This window comes from Myxocyprinus asiaticus, chromosome 21 (assembly GCF_019703515.2).
Source record: "Myxocyprinus asiaticus isolate MX2 ecotype Aquarium Trade chromosome 21, UBuf_Myxa_2, whole genome shotgun sequence".
NCBI lineage: Eukaryota > Metazoa > Chordata > Actinopteri > Cypriniformes > Catostomidae > Myxocyprinus > Myxocyprinus asiaticus.
Window position 1 is genome coordinate 36,386,164 of NC_059364.1, and position 17,974 is coordinate 36,404,137.

The 17,974-nt window shown below is 39.5% G+C and overlaps 1 protein-coding gene across 1 annotated transcript in view; it reads left to right on the forward strand.

Moving 5' to 3' along the window:
• Positions 1 to 17,974, forward strand: part of LOC127412168 (tetratricopeptide repeat protein 7A-like) — a 72,497-nt gene that overhangs the window by 19,400 nt on the left and 35,123 nt on the right. Inside the window, exons 8-15 of the mRNA XM_051648319.1 lie at positions 694 to 863; positions 3,369 to 3,432; positions 5,640 to 5,777; positions 6,655 to 6,738; positions 7,433 to 7,537; positions 9,567 to 9,684; positions 9,828 to 9,885; positions 17,800 to 17,872. Of these exons, the coding sequence (XP_051504279.1) occupies positions 694 to 863; positions 3,369 to 3,432; positions 5,640 to 5,777; positions 6,655 to 6,738; positions 7,433 to 7,537; positions 9,567 to 9,684; positions 9,828 to 9,885; positions 17,800 to 17,872 (810 nt within the window). The remainder of the gene's footprint in view (positions 1 to 693; positions 864 to 3,368; positions 3,433 to 5,639; positions 5,778 to 6,654; positions 6,739 to 7,432; positions 7,538 to 9,566; positions 9,685 to 9,827; positions 9,886 to 17,799; positions 17,873 to 17,974) is intronic.

Below are 17,974 nucleotides of genomic sequence, written 5' to 3' on the forward strand. Positions count from 1 at the left end.
ATTACTTTGGGCCCGACAAGGAATTGGGGCAATAGGACATGATGTCACACTTTAGGGATTCTGATTGTAATACATTTTAAATAACAAATTATAATAAATTAAACATTTTAAATGTTAACTCCACTTCCCCGCAACACGGCAAACCATGCAGTTTGTATTCTTTGTCAGCCAAGTGGTCAATCTGTGATAATAAGATTTTCTATTTTCTCTCTACCAGTTTGTTGGCCAGAGTTCACCAAACTTAAACTTTGGTAGCAGTGAAAAACAAAGTCAACATCTAGTATGACTACACCTTAACAGCACTTACCAGGTTGCAGATTTGCAGGTTCAGTATAGATTCTAACTGCCTCATAGATCAATAACAGCCTCCTTGCAAAGTCTGCATTACATTTTTGACAGGATCATAAAACAATGTGTCTCACAAACTGTTAAGATCAGACTGAAATGATCAAGGACTTTGTTAAGGTTATGCAGAGCCGGCAGTAATAGCGCATCGTTTAACAAACATTCCCCATATTTTATTCTTATCGTTGGTTTAATCTGTTTTTTTTTTTTTTTTTTTCATTTAAATAGATTAACAAACAGTATGTTTTAATAGAACATGGAACTCTTTAATTTTAAAGAGCAAAAAAATTTGATTTATCATGTTTCAAAAACCTGAATAGTTGTTGTGTGTTTTATTGTGTTGTTCAGACAGTCGCGCGCAGGCTTGCAGAAGTGTTGTTGGGTTCAGTGAGTGAGGACGCTTACTGGGGTCCACTGTCCCCTCCACCGGCTGGCTGGCTGAAGAGAGAGGGAGCCACACACCCCAAAGATGCCATCTACCCCTCATCCAGACCACCACAGCGCTACAACACTGAGGGGTCAGACTCTTTCTCTGTTTTTTTTTTTTGATCATGACTCTGTGATGTGTGTAGTGATGTGTGATATTTAAACTTTTATTCGCCAAAATATTGAAATATGTAGAGTAATATATAATTTATACAGATTATTTGTACATATATTAAACTTGAATTTTTAAACTATTAATTTTTAGGGGAATCCGTGCTTCCCGTGTAGTCTTAAAGCAATCGCCACTGGTCATAACCGAACGGGGTGCACCAGTTTGAATATGTGAAATTGAGAATATGAATTGAGTGCTGCAGTGGGTGGAGATTTTCAGTGTATAATTACCTGAATTTCTTGCATAAAGCTATCATATGGCTTCAGAAGACTTTGAAAATAGCGTACAGGAAATTTTAAAAAAAATTTTATGATACGCGCAAGTAAATTTATAGTCCTTTTTGGATCTTGACAGCCTTGGTCATTATGAACTGTTGTTGTGTGGAAAAGATGAGTGAAAGAGGAGTGAGAATTTCTCGTTTTGTGTTCCACAGAAACAGAAAAGCATACGAGTTTAAAACGACATGAGAGTGAGTAAATAATGACAGCGTGAATTGTCATTTGGGGAACAGTTCTTTTGATTAGGGGATATTTGGCTATATTTTGAGATTATTGTCAGGGGCGGTTCTAGGATCAGTGGATATTCAGGGATAATACATATGGGGCCATCCTTTGATGAAATATTGGAATGTAATAATATAATATAAAATAAATCAATAAATATTACTGACACTAAATCTTAAAGTTCGCACTATTTTTTCCTCAGCTTCAGATATGCTCGAAGGTACGAAATTGCGTGCTTTTAACACTGTCTACTTTAAAACGTGATTAAAAAATAACACTATATGGTCCCTTTTGGTTTTCTGTAGTTTTATGCACATTGTTTATAATTGGCAGTTTTACCTCATTGATTCGTCAAGTGTTTTAAGTTAGTTTAGAAGACAGCAGGCTGTAAATAGGCTAAAATAGGTACTTTTGAGGAACAAATAGTTGCTAGATTTGCAAGGTTTATGGCATTGTGTCTTAACAGAAGAGTTTTACAAAAAATGCAAATGTCCTGGCTCGTGACTTAAAGTTTTAAAATTCCTGTGTTTATTTTACTTTTGTTTTTCAGCGTGAAATATATTAATATTCTGTACTTACTGCATCTGGATGGGCCAACTCAACACATTTTCCAGTATTTCATTAAGTCAGGAATGTTGACCAGACACACAGCCGCAATCGTGTGTCGCTAGCGCACTTCTTGCATGCGGGCACGTACATGAGTGCTGGAAAGTAGCCGCCAACAAGACAGCATACTGAATTGAGTGTGTTTTTGGTGTTATTGATACTGTGGAAAGACAGGTTTCATTAATTTATATATTACTAAAATATTATTAAAATATATTGTTAAAATATTAAATTATAATATGTTTTAGTATCAGCTTGATACTGAAGCGCTGGTATGTCTCACATCACTACAAGATGATGAAAACATAGGCCACATTGATCTTTAGATATTGGCCTTTGCCGGCAAACTTGGGGTTTGTTTTCCTGTTTTAAAATTCAGGTTGCGCCAGAACACTCTGAATAAAACATACTGTAACTGTACCTGTGTGTGTCTGCAGACGCCAACCAGAGAAAGGAAAAATGCAAGAGAGAAGAAAACAGATTTTGAAGTAACAGAGTATTAGTCTGCAGGAAAAAAAAAAATGGAAAGATAATTTTTATGCTGTACATTTTGGACAGTTTGAACTTGCTTGTGTTGTAATCGAAAGTGTTTCTATGAAAGGGTATACAAGACTTTCAGTAATAAAGTATGCGCTGGTTAAGTTTGGGAAATTTATTAATTATAACTTGATTATTTTGGAAAGAAAATGAACAGGAGGCCTAACAGGACTAAAAATAAAGATCTAAAGTTAGCCATTGCTCAGATAGTGTTAGCTTAAATGAGGGTGTCAGCTTGTTATTCTTTATATTTTTAACTATCTTTGGAAATTTTTATATTATCAAACCCATTTTTGTAATTTTATCAATCAGGATGGAATGTTTTAAGGTGAGACAAACCAACTTATACCATAAAACAACAAAATTCACAATTATTTTTGCATTATAAAGACTAACAGGAATTAAAGCAATATTTGAAGACAAAACCTATAAATTGATTACCAATTAAAACAGTGTTCCCAAAAAAAAATCGGGAAAAAAAATTCCCAGTTTATCATTTTAGATGTTAGTGGATAGCAAAAGTCAACACATGTTCATTTAATTGTGAGATATAAAAGGAAACTTATATGATTTACATCTTTATATAATATAATATAATATAATTATAAAATGTAAAAGATGATGATATGGCAAGAAGGAAAATTAAGATACCCGTGAAGACTATCCTAAAAGCTGAGTTACAGAATGATATATGTAACTAGAGAATGCCACACACACACACACATACACACACACACACACACCTGTGTGACATGTTCTTTCCTCTTCCTGTTTCCCAGAGCTTTCTGTCCGCAAGACGTGGTGGAAGAGGCGGTGCTGTTGCTCCTCATTACAGAATCAATGGTAAGACCCTCTTCCTCACATCGTGCTTTCTTCCTTACTTTGCTTTGTTGTTTGATGTGACATCTCTTCTCTTTAGTTGTTTAAGAACTATATTGCATAATTCTGTAAAGAACTATAAAGGAATAGTCCACCCAAAAATAAAGATTCTGTCTTTATTTTATCATCCTTGTGTCGTTCCAAACCTGTATGCTGTTTTTATGCTTTCACACGGACAGCCTTTTCCAGAAAATTAACTGCAATTTTCAGTTTAGGGATCCCGTTCGAAAATACCAGTAAATTTAGCACTGGCTATTTCCCTGAATGAGAAGTTGTAACATTAGCTGAAAAGCTATGTGTGAACAGAGTCTTAAGATTAACATTTTGGGGGTGCCTGGGTAGCTCAGTGGTAAAATACGCTGGCTACCACCCCTGGAGTTCGCTAGCTCGCTAGTTTGAATCCCAGGGCGTGCTGAGTGACTCCAGCCAGGTCTCCTAAGCAACCAAATTAGCCTGGTTGCTAGGGAGGGTAGAGTCACATGGGGTAAACTCCTTGTGGTCGCTATAATGTAGTTCGTTCTCTGTGGGGCGCGTAGTGAGTTGAGCGCTATGTCTCTGTGGCAGTGCGCTCAACAAGCCACGTGGTAAGATGCGTGGGTTGACGGTCTCGGACGCGGAGGCAACTGGGATTCGTCCTCCACCACCCAGACTGAGGCGAATCACTATGCGACCACGAGGACTTAAAAAGCACATTGGGAATTGGGCATTCCAAATAAAAAAAAAAAAAATAAAAAAAGATTAACAGTTTGAGCACATACGAGGTCAGGACATGCTGACGTAAGACTGAGATGATTCGGTTACTGTGGAGTCAAAAAATGTCATCAAATTGGACAGACAGTGAAATTATTCCATTTAGTCAGATAATATAAATAATATTTGATATTTTAACTGACTATAGAGGAAATCAAGTAGTGTATGATGCTCCATGACTCAAATCAGAAGTCATATGGTAAGCAGTCAATGAAAATTGACCATGCACGACCACAACACTAGACCACAAAGAAATGGAGATGGCAAACAAGCGCTCAAAGTGGAGAAAACATTTAATGCCACTCACCTCCAACTCGCATCACAGTTTCAACTCTCCACCCAAGACTGCACCCAAATGTGCTCGGCCCGTTTCTTTTGAGACTCGGAACAGAGAAGCAGCAACATCAACTGCAGTGCTCCCGTACATGCATGTTTGTTTACATCAGTCATACGTCTCCTAGAACGGGGGCGTGTGTTTCCATGTGAGTTTGTGATTGGATCAACAGCCAGAGTGATCCTCAGTCGTTTATTATGTGATGCCCAGTTTTTGTCTGTAGTCATTTACATAGGCGGTAAGTGTGTGATACCTAGTATTTTTAGATTACTAGGTATTTTACAAGTAGTGTAGTGTAATCCAGTCTAAAAGCTTGTGAGTAGCTGATGTGGTACATTTACCAGTAAAAGTAATCCAACAGTCTTACTCCAATTTACCAAGTTGCATGTGTGAAAATGGCTAATGACTTGTGCATTATTATCCAAGTCGTCTGAAGCCATATGATAGCTTTGTGTGAAGAACAGACTGAAATTTACATTTTTATGCACTGATAATCTTAATTATCAATTCAAATATGCAGAATATAGAAAGAGATTTTAGAGTGGCAACTTAAATTTTGGTTTGGTCCTCACACAAACCCTTTTGAATGGCTTCAGAAGTCTTGGAATGTAGTGGACGAGTCGTATGGTCTATGTTATCATAATTTGATAATGTATTTTGTCCTTTTTGGAAATTAAAGGAATATTCTGGGTTCAATACAAGTGAAGCTGAATTGACAGCATTTGTGGCATAATATTTCGACCCGTCCCTCCTTTTCTTAAAAAAACAAAGAAGAAGCAAAAATCAAGGTTACAATGGAAATAAATGGGGCAAATTTTTGGAGGGTTTAAAGGCAGAATTTTTTAAAAGCACTTAAATTAATTCTTCTATTAAAACTTTATTATTTAAGCTGTAATGTTGTTTAAATCATTGCTTTTGTTGTTTTAGGGTTTTAGTCTTTACGGCATTACGGCGTCATGGCAACAAAGTTGTAAAATTGGTTATAACTTTACACAGAAAAGGTTATTAAGCGATATGATCCAATAAAATTTCGCTTGAATTATTCCTTTAACATAAAAGCTAATCTGCTCTCTGTCGCCCCCTTTAGGCAAGTGGCGAGGCGGTGATCAGCCGCACACCAGAGCACCGGGAAGTGAGAGAGTCCAGCATGCTGGATGCCTCCTCTGTCTATGACCTGCTGAGCATTGGCATGGCCAGGAGGAGGCAGTACTCCATGCTCTCAGAGGTGAGATCAGTCTCTGTGCTTGTGGATGATTCAGCGCATATGCGTATTGATTCAACAGAGGGCATGGAAATGACCTGCATGTCAGTGCCATTATTGTGCTGTAGCTTCCTTTCTTACCTTCTATGTCTCCTTAGCCTCTTTCCCCATGCCTTGCAAGCTGTCTCTCTCATTCTCTCTCTCTTTCTCTCCTCCAGTCTTTCTCTATGTGGACGATCTTTCTCCTCTCCCCTATCTTCCTTCAGGTTATTTCAATAGTTGAGCCATTATGTGACGGTGAGCGTTTACTCAGAGCTGTTCTTGGGTGAATACTGGAGAATCAGGCTCGAAACTCAATGGATCTCATTCACTAATAATTACGTGCAACTGTCAGTGTTTATGTGTGAGTAAAGGATTTGACTGTTAGTTTAGAACAGACAAAATGTAAGTTCAAACGTAATGATAATAAATCATGCTTTATGTGTACAAATGTTCACATGCAGGTTTCAGGCTCAAATATGTTTAGTCCATCAGGTTAAGATATATTGAATCCATGGCATATCACTGGTTACCCATATCACACTGGTTTCCTGCATTATCTAGCACTATCAACTGCGTTTTATGAACACCAGTATATAAATCCATTCCTCATCAAATTTAAGCTCACTTTCTCACGCATGTGCCATGATGTGATGTGTACGGAAAACACACAATCCCCTATCAGTAGTGAAATCAACATGATCCTTCCTAGAAATATCTAGTAATGCCATACAATGCTATACGCATTATCTTATGATTTGGCTTCATCTCTGTTGTTTTAACTCTCACAGGCATTTCCTGGAAGGTTGATTAGATTCGTATAACTCTAATGACTGTTTGACGTGTGATTGTTTATCTTTAGTGTTTGGAGCGGGCAATGAAGTTCTCCTATGATGAGTTTCATTTATGGTACCAGCTTGGTTTGTCTTTGATGGCAAGTGGGAAGGTGAGCCTGAAATCTTGAACCATTTCTGGATGTTCCATCACATATTTCAAGATAAAAAGGTCATATTTTATATTCAGGTAAAAGTGTATTTTCATATTTCGATAAACAATCTCTTTACTAATACGCTGAGCCTACTACAGTGAAGTCATTCATACTTTGATTTATCAAAAAGTATAAACACTGTGGCTCTGTTGAGCTATCAAAACATTCCTCTGTTTGTTAGAGCACCTAGATCAACTCAACATGCTCAACCAATTGCATGAGTTTGGGGTGGGACTATGTGTTTTTTCGGCCAATGGCAAATTAGGGGAGTGTTCGGGAAACCTATTAGAAACAGTCATTGTTTTTACAAATACACACTTCACATTTAAATACATTTAATGAGATTTTTAGCTCAAAGAATGAGATGCAGAGGGATTTATCCAAATTAAAATTGTGTTTGATGGTAAAAAGGCTTTCAAGAGTGTATAGTAGCATTTTCTTGAGCATTATTAGCTGGTTGGGAATGGGATCAGTCTACAGCCATGTCTACCTTCGGCGATGTTGTTTGTGAAAGCACATGTGCCTGTATGTCAACAAGTTATCAGTACAGAGCTCTGTACTGTATTAGGAAATATTAATTTGTCTAGTGTGAGTTTGTGTCATTGTAACATAAAAGTATGCCTTATTAATGGTGCATGCATTTATCGTACAGAATGAGGGTGCGGTGTCGGTCCTTAAACAGTGCGCTACCATGAGACCGAAGGACCCCATACCACCTCTGCTAGCAGCCAAAGTGTGCATCAACCATCTGCACTGGGTGAGCAAAAGATCCAGATGCAACGGATAAAGGATAGTTTACCCCCAAATTTTAATTCTCTCATCATTTACTTACCCTCATGCCATCCCAGATGTGTATGACTTTCTTTCTTCTGCTGAACACAAACAAAGATTTTTAGAAGAATATTTAAGCTCTGTTGGTTCATACAATGCAAGTGAATGGTGACCAGAATTTTGAAGGTCCAAAAAGACGGCAAAGTCAGCATAAAAGTAATCCACATGACTCCAGTGGTTAAATCCATATTTTCAGAAGCGATATGTTAGGTCTGGGTGAGAAACAGATCAAAATTTAAGTCCTTTTTTACTATAAATTCTCCTCCCTGCCCAGTAGGTGGTGGTATGCACAAAGCATGTAAATCGTCAAAAACAAAAGAAGAAGAATGTGAAAGTGAAAGTGGAGATTTATAGGAAAATGTGCTTAAATATTGATGTTTCTCACCCACACCTATCATATCGCTTCTGAATACATGGATTAAACCACTGGAGTCTTATCAATTACTTTTATGCTGTGTTTATGTGCTTTTTGACCTTCAAAGTTTTGGACCCCATTCACTTGCATTGTGTGGACCTACACAGCTGAAATTTTATTCTAAAAATCTTTTTGTTCAGCAGAAGAAAGAAAGTCAAACACATCTGGGATGGCCTGAGGGTGAGTAAATGATGAGAGAATTTTATTTTTATGTTAACTATCCCTTTAATAGTGTCTCCAAGATTGCTCTGCTGTCCAGTTTATATTCTCAAATAATGGATGTTTTTTTTTAAAATAAAATACTACACGACTTTTTTAAAACAAAATGAAACATATGTATTATTATCTGTAGATTACAGTAACATATGTATCCGAATGAGTTGCATTAAGTGAACTGATTGAGCTAAGCAGATATCAGGGACTTCTAAAGGCACAGCCTTTACTTATTATTAATTATTATTATTACTAATTATTAATTATTTTATTATTTTAGTACCACAGCACAGTAAAACGGATTTAAAAAATTCCATAAACTGATTTGGGCCAGTAAGCAACCCCCCAAACACCCCAGCAACCACCTAGCTATGCCCTAGCAACTACCGAAAACACCCAAAGAACTGCATAGCAATGCAGTATAAAACATTCAGAACACCTAAGCAACCACATAGGAACGCTCTGGCAAACATCCACTACACACATTGTGGCTGCGAGTTTTGCACGAATAAGCACCGCTCACATTTCCTATAGAAAATGCTATGCTAGCTATGTTCATAATTATATTAATTGGTGAAAACTGATTCATGGTCCAGATGGAACCAATCATGTATCCAGATCTGAACTGCAGTCCACTAATGAATGATCTCAGTCGTAGAACATTAGTAACATTGTAGTTCAAATGATGACACAATGCAATGTACAGTACAGTCACAACACTACCAATCAAATATGTTATGTATCAGAGGACAGACACATATACATTGCAGTGCTGCCTTGTTTGAAGTTGGCAGAGATTAGGGCACATCTGGTGGAGTACAGCACACTATAAGAGGCTTATAGCACAATAGGGCCCTATAGCCACAGGTCCCTAATGCACAGGGTTTTAACGGCAGAGATCACGGCATCACACAGTGATTCTTCAAACCAGCTCTTATCATCCTACTATCAAATCAGGTCATTTAAGCCAAGGACTTGTCCTTAAGCGCGGGTCCTTGATACTGACAATGTCAGTATGTTCAGCATTTGAATTGTTGAATTTGAACAGGAAGTCAGTTGAAATACGGTAGGGTTTTTATGTATTCAAAAGGGTCTGTACATTTTAAATGTGTATATCTGCTAAAAGTTTAATTATGTCAACTGACATATAGATGACTTTAAAGCTAACAGACATGGACTTTTAGTATGGTAAACTACTCTAGTCACTACTTGATGTCAAATGTAAAATCTGGATCCTAAAGCCAAAAGAATTGAGAGCTACTTGTAGTAAGCATCCAAAACAGCAACCACATCTTAATGTATGTCTAAAAACATGTGTGTGTGTTAGTTTGAGGAGGCAGTGTCTCTCGCAGGAAGTGTGGTTGGCTTAGGAGAGTATGCTGAGGAGTCTCTACCTCGAGCTCATTTGGCCATCGGACTGGGCTGTAGTCTGCAGGCCTCTGATGGTAAGCACAGACTAAGCAGACAATTACGCAGTCTGGATCTGAGAAAATTATTCTGGCCTGCAGCTGTCTGCTCCTATGCTCAGCTGATCACCTCTCCTCTCCTCATGTGTGAGGTGACTCACTTTTTAACTCTGTGTTTGCAGCTACACTGAAAGCAGATCAGGACGAGTTCAACAGAAGAGCGCTGCGCTCACTGAAAAAGTACGTTTCATGTTTACCTTGTTTAGTTGTGCCTGTCCAGGCTTTAACAACCCATTTTGTGTGGGAATTTCAATTAAATTCAGTTTATATAGAGCCTTTCACAATACCCATTTTTCGAAAACAGCTAAATAGAGAGCAACAGTCTGGTTACAATAATGATAACTTATAAACCTTTAAAGGAATAATTCATCCAAAAATGAAAATTCTCTTATCATTTACTCACCGTAATGCCATCTCAGATGTGTATGACTTTCTTTCTTCTGCTAACACAAACAAAGATTTTTTGAAAAATATTTCAGCTCTGTAGGTCTATACAATGCAAGTGAATGGTGACCAAAACTTTGAAGCTGCAAAAAGCACATGAATGCAGTAATCCATAAGACTCCAGTGGTTTACTCCTTATCTTCAGAAGTTATATGATAGGTGTGGGTTAGAAACATCAATATTTAAGTGCTTTTTTAGCTTTTTACATATTCTTAATGCATATCACCACCTACTGGGTAGGGAGGAGAATTTATAGTAAAAAATATTGATCTGTTTCTCACCCACATCTATCATATCACTTCTGAAGGCATGAATTAAACCACTGGAGTCTTATGGATTACTTTTAAGCTGCCTTTATGTGCTTTTTGCAGCTTCAAAGTTCTGGCCACCATTCACTTGCATTGTATGGAACTACAGAGCTGAAATATTCTTCTAAAAATCTTTGTTTGTGTTCAGCAGAAGAAAGAAAGTCATACACATCTGGGATGGCATGAAGGTGAATAAATGATGAAAGAATTTTCATTTTTGGGTGAACTATCCCTTTAAAGACAGACCTACCGTGAGCTCCTAGGTTGTTAATGGATGGCATATACTTTTGTTGAAGCCATCTGTCCATGTTATTTCAAATTCATTTTTTTAGAAATCATGTTACATAGTGGAATTCCTGGTGAAGAATCACACAACCAATGAACCTTAACCAAAATATCCACTATCAGAGAATCGCAACAATCAAAGTAGACATAATAAGCTCTGTAGTGACCGCTCACTCCAATGATGCACTGTGAATGAATGACGCAATCAAGTCAGTCTCCCTACACTCTCAAACTACTTATATATTTGCATATATATTAATATTTTGCAGTACAATTAAAATATATTGTTTATATACTTATAATCAACAACTTAAAAATTAGGCCTAATAGTATATTTTTTTCTTCGTTTTAAATTCGCTTTACAAAACATTGTTGCTGGTGCACTTATAATAGTGACACAAAGTACTCAGAGGCCACATACACACTGCAGCTACATACGGTTGTCAGTTCACCTTTTAGTGCTGAATTCTGTTCTGTACACACAGTTCGGTCATTTACAGGAGTGAAAACCGCATACTACAACTGAATTAACTCCTGAAAAATTCAGGTAGTGACAACCGCATTTTCAGAAATTCCATGTAGTGTGTACAGAACTGAACTGAACAACTAGTTATAAATGACAGGATCAATAGCACGTGTGAGATGTGTCCATCTTCTCCTGGTGTAAATCACACAAACTTATGTGTCTTCACTCATTTATACAGTATATCCCAGTCTTTCTCCACTGTACTTTTTCTCATTAGCCCTGCAGTCTCCCATACATTACACGCCAGAGAAAGCAAGCACGCTGTGCGCTTAAACAAAACACGTCAACTCTGTCGACAGCAGCTAACTAAACATTGCCAGATGATAATATGACTCTGGTGGATAATCTCTTTGTTCTAAAATAACAAACACAAAATGAATTAAACTGGTGGCATTCTTGTCTCTTGTTGACAGGTTTGAGATGCTGCAGCGTTGCAATGGTTCTCTTTCAAACATTTGTTCCGTATATCACTATGGGTAAACGCCTTGTGCGTGAAATCATGGAAGCAATTTTTTTATAGCACCACGTCTGTCCAATGATAGACAAGTCACAGCAGTGATCAGGAAGCCACGCCATCCTTATATAAGCCACTGTCACCTGCCTTTACGCCATTCTCATTCTCTTCCCAGTGAAGATTGAGTTGGAAGCTATCCTTCAGCAGAGTTTTTGGTATACAGTAATGTGCAAAAGTCTTAGGCACATAAGATGTTTCACAAAAACATTTGTCTTAAGATGGTTATTTATATTTTCAGCTTTAGTGCGTCAATAGCAAATATACATATTAGACTCACAAACGTTTCTTTTGCAAATAGAATAGAATTGAATAGAAGAACAGGGAGCCCTGCAACAGATGGCATGATCCCCACAAAGCCCCCCACTGAATATTGAGTCAGTCTGGGATTACAAGAAGAGATAGAAGCAACTGAGACAGCCGAAACAGATAGAAGAACTGTGGCGAATTCTCCAAGAACCTTGGAACATCCTATCTGCCAACAACCAAGAAAAACTGTGTCCAGGTGTACCTAGGAGAATTGGTGCTGTTTTGAAGGCAAGGGTGGTCACACCAAATATTGATTTAGCTTTTTTATGTTTACTCGACTTTGTATGAAGTTAATTGATAAATGAAAACAATTTATGGCATTATTTTTGAAGACATCCTCACTATGCAACATTTTTCCCAAGTGCCTAAAACTTTTGCACAGTACTGTAATTGCCGTTTAACTGTTTTCAAGGATGAGCTGCTGAGGTACATCGATAGACGCGGTTATATTTTTTCAAAAAACTGTAAATTGTCAGAGAAATTACCAGCAGGTTACGGTGGGTAATCTCTCTATTGTCTCTCTCCACATTACCAACGGTCATAGTTGGTATTATTGCTGCACCGTCAAGGTGTTATTTATAGCATTTTGTTCAGATAAATAAGAGAGAGGAAGTGATTTTCTGCCTCGATCTAACATGTTGCAGTGAGTCAGGAGGATAATCACTGGACCATGGGCACTGCTAAACCAATCAGATCAAATGAGAAGGAACCTTCTCGCATGTGTGATTACGGGTTTATTATTCCAGCCAAGGACTCGCACCCCCTGTGCATCGCTTGCCTGGGGGTAAAACATGCGCAGGCAGCCTTGGCTAATCCTGAGTGCTGCCTGCACTGTGAAAGCTATCAAGGGTTCAAGGGTTTCTCACACCTTTACAATACATAATATGCAGGAGATGGGCATGTTGGAGAGTTCCTACTTTTCTTCACAAGGGTATCCCTTTGGGAGCGATCTCTCTGAGGAAAGTGGTGATGACAGACGTGTCACTCACAGGTTGGGGGTGCGGTGTGCGAAGGCAGAATAGTGAATGGGCTTTGGCCATCGTGACTACAAAACGTGCACATAAACTTTCTGGAGTTACTGATAGTGTTTCTTGCATTGAAACACTTAGTGCAGTTCCTTCTAGGCCACCATGTCTTAATCAGGTCTGACAACATGACAACAGCGGCATACATAAACAGATAACCGGGCATGCGTTCACAGTGGCTACACAACCTGGCACAAAAACTGATTGTGTGGAGCAGTGTGCACTTTCTCTCATTACGGGTGAATCACATCCCGTGTATAATGAAAACGGGGCGGGTCCAGAGGGAATCCCTTGAGTGGAGGCTCCACCCATAGGTGGTGAGTCAGCTGTGGGAGATATTCGGGCAGGCTGCTGTAGATCTCTTTGCATCGCATGAAAACACTCATTGCCCTCTGTTCTTTTCTCTGGGTAGCGAAGATGCACTGGCACACCCATGGCCGAACAAGCTGTTATACGCATTCCCCCCTCTGAGCCTGATCGGCCCAACTCTAAAAAGAGTAAGGGAGCATGTTCACTCAGTAATACTGTTTGCCCTGTACTGGCCGGGGAAAATGTGGTTGGCAGAAATAATTCAGCTCCTTTATGACCTGCCCTGGCCTCTTCACCTACGCATGGATCTCATACGGTCTCGAAACCGCAGTTTCCGCCTTGTGATCTGTCCGTGGTTCTGAACGCACTCGCTCAGCCCGGATTTGAACCCATAGAGAGTATAAGTATGAAGCATCTTTCGCTAAAGACTGCTTTATTGTTAACTCTCGCTACTGCAAAGCTTGTGAGTGAACTACATGCTTTGTCGGTTCATCAATCTTGTATGCGCTTCACTCCGGGGTTTTCGAGAGTAATCCTTGAGACAAAACCAGCATTTGTGCCAAAGGTGAGCAATTCACCGTTTAATGGCTAATCAGTGGACTTGTTGACTTATAATAATTTATAATAATTAATTACATTTATTTATCACACATTATACATTTGCACATATACAGTGAAATTCTTTTTTTTCACATATCCCAGCTAAGCTGGGGTCAGAGTGCAGGGTCAGCCATGATACAGCGCCCCTGGAGCAGATAGGGTCAAGGGCCTTGCTCAAGGGCCCAACAGTGGCATCTTGGCGGTGCTGGGGCTTGAACCCCCAACCTTCTGATCAGTAACCCAGAGCCTTAACCGCCAAGCCACCACTGCCCCTAGGGCACTTTTCATATGCCACCACTGCCCCTAGGGCACTTTTCACATGCTGCCATTTTCCCCTTCAGAGGAAGAAAGGCTTCTTTCTTTGTGCCCAGTTTGCGCTTTGCGTGTGTACGTATAAAGGATGCGGACGCTGAGAAAGAGTAATTAACTCTTTATATCCTGGGCTGACTCTCATAAGGGTAAACCTATATCACGCCAGCGTTTATCTCATTGGGTGGCGTAGGCTATTATATTAAGTTATAATAGCACCGGTATGCAGCCTCCAGAGGGCTTGAGAGCTCATTCCACAAAGAGGCATCACCACATCGTGGGTGCTGTTTAAGGGCATTACAGTCCAGGACATTTGTGCTGCGGTAAGCTGGGCGTTGCCTCACACATTTGTGAGATTTTACAGACTGAATGTTACCTAGCCATTGCTGGCTCACACGGTCCTTAGCGTGAATAGGTCTGATACTGATGTATAAGCACACATATACAGGCTCAGTTTTTAATAGAGGTTTAAAGTATCTTATTCCATAACTATTCCCGGGTGGCAATAAAGTTTGGATATGTTTCATACAATATTCGGAGCCAGTCTGCTTCGGACAGAATATTTGCAATCCGGGAGTTCTCCACATGCCACAGTGAGATACCAAACAAATCTTTGAAAGAGAACGTAAGGTTACATATGTAACCCGGTCCTCTGATAACAGTAGTGAGGTATCTCACCACACTTCCCTCCTTGCAGCAGCAAGGGGAAGAGATATGCTGAGAAGTACGTAAAGGCAGGTGACAGTGGCTTATATCATTAGACAGATGTGGTGCAATAAAAAATTGCTTCCATGATGCATGAGGCGTTTACCCATAGTGTGATACCTCACTCCTTTTATCAGAGAACCAGGGTTACATGATGTGGCGGAATGATCTGCCCCTCCGGCTCGTCATCGTCACCCCGCCTCTTAGGGCCGCCCTTCAGCCAGGCTCACGACAGGAGTTGGGCAGGAGAGCGAGAAGAGGTGCATAATTAATAAGCCTCGTTCTGACAGCGGTGAATGAAGCACACCTGATGTGAATAATGCTTCATCACCGCTGTCTTTTAAATGCAGAGTGCACCTCTTCTTGGGGAGCCGGCTTCAAATCTCCATGTGTGCACAAACTAGCATCCTCGCATGCCCAGGACCAGAGCTGGGAGGGTTCGGACGAGTTGATGCGCCGCTGGACCCGCTCCTCGGACCCCCCAAGCCGATTAGATGAGTCGCCGAACTGCACACGTCGTGGCCGACGGGCTATAGGCCGGGCCGCCTTCCCCTCTCACCTGCCGCGGGCCTGGGAATACAGGCCGCTAAGGATGCCGCCTCCCCTCGCGCCGTGGACCCTAGAGGGGAGCGTGTGCGGCCGACGGACCCAGCTCACGCCTGGGTCATTCCATTGACACTACCCCGCACTTCACGGAGCCCCAGCTCACCGCGAGGATGCCAGATTCCCCCTTTGTTATGAACACTATTTCCCACTGGACACTTTATTATCCCCCTTTATGGACATGTTACTTTTATTATTATTTCCAATAAATGCCTCTCCGAGGCTTGACGCCACACCCACTGTGTCGGTCTCTTGCTCACCCCACCACAATATGTAACCTTACATTATTACTTGTCAGTCATTGTAGGATTAGGGAGGAGTGGTGTCTTTTTTTAAATGTTTAAATAAATCTTGAAGTGCATGCTGTGGATTAAGCTATGTGCCATCCCTCATTTCCAAGTGAACATGACTAACAATCAGTAAGGACAAAAGTAAATTAAGACAGAGGCTATTTGCACTAAGTGTAAATAGCAACAAAAAGCATCTTCTTTGCACTAAGTGCAAATAGTGTTAGATGCTACTTGCACCCCTAATTAAATAGGCAGTATAGGGAAATCACTGCAGCATGTTTATTGTGTTTCTTTATTTCTAATCTATTGAGTCCCACACACACCCTAAACCAACACCTACCCCTAAACCTAACCCTAAGCTTCACTTACAAAAATTAACCATGGTTTTACTACAGTAATCATAGTATCATTATGGAATTTTGTAGTGAAATCATAGTAACCACAATATTAAACGTAGTTACTATATTAACGCCATATTTGTTACGGGACGGGTGAGATCAATTGGCATTCCTGTGTGTTTACATGTTGTTGTTTTGTTTCCCTCGTGTGTTTGCTCTGCCACATGGGTGATTGCTCACAGATGATTGTCTTCACGTGTGTCTCATTATCCCCGCTTATATATTCCCTCTCATTTCTCATGTTCATTGTCAGATTGTTCGTGTTGCTAGTGTGTCTAGTCCTGCTTGTCTTGTCTCGGTTTCCCTCTGTTTACCCAGTCTGGACATTTCCTGTGTTTATTTCACCATCTGGATTTACTACTGTGGATTATTACTGGACTGTTTCCTGTGTGTTTACTTACCTCTCGCAATTGTTCGCTGCCGGGGTGTCCCTCATCAATCATCTCCAGATCTCATCTTCAGTTCTTGTCTGTTCTGTTCAACAGTTTGTTTATGGATATTTGACTCTGTCACCTGTTTTGTGTATTTTCATCAATAAACTCATCACTTCACCTCTGCAACTTGGGTCCTTGTCTAACTGCCTGACAATATTACTGTAGTAATACCATGGTTAACTGCATTAAAACTATGGTCAATTTTATCCGGATCAAACCTTTCTCTCAAATCCCGACCTTCACAGTGACTAAATTACTGCGAAAAAATCAACCTTTATATTCATTTTTATTTATTATTATAAGTAGTTTTAAAATAAATATTAACAGTGGAGACAGGAAACGGCATGGGAAAAAGTGAGACAAAAGGCGGAATCAAACCCGGGTCGTCCGCATGAAAAAAACACATTCACACCATCGTAACACCATACACGACTGCAGGCACACTAGGGGCACAGTTTGTCTTTAATTTCTGTTTCCACTCTGTGGTAGGTGCTATTTACACCTAGTGCAAATACTGTAGACACTCCAGTAAATTATTGTTACATTGATTTAACGTTAATTAATTTATGGATTGGTATTGTAACTACACAATAGCGAGTGTGTTGTGGAAACGTTAGGAACAGTTCTGTTCACTTACACTAATGTAATCAGTTGTAATTTCTATCAAATTAGGCTTTTCTCTTTTATATAACTATGAAAAGCATTTGCCATTTTTTTCATGTTACTGTATAATTTAACCATTTCTCTAAAGTAAAACTGCAGATAAACAAAATGCTTTGTAATGTCATGCTTGATTCCAGCCCATGTAAGAATAAAGTAAATTGATTTTTTTACTACATTAAGAGCACATTTTACTGAAAATCATGCTGTTCAAAGCAATTTCCAATTAATTCCTATGGTACATTCTGTAAAGCTAAAGTATCTAAGGGGTGGATTTTAACAAACGGTAAATTGTGGGGTGTTTGACAGATTTACAGAAAAGTACAAATACTTCACAGAGTTGTAAACTGAACTGAATGTGTTGTTGTCTGACCACAGGGCACGCTCTTTAGACCCTCAGGACCCTCAGATCTCCTTTTACCTCTCTCTGCAGCTTGCCCTCGTGCGACAGGTCAGCAGCTTAACACTAACTAGAAGAAGAAACTAGTCAGGATATCAGATTTGTGCTCTTTATGTCTTCCATGAAAAGAAATTCACATTAATCTCTTTCCTT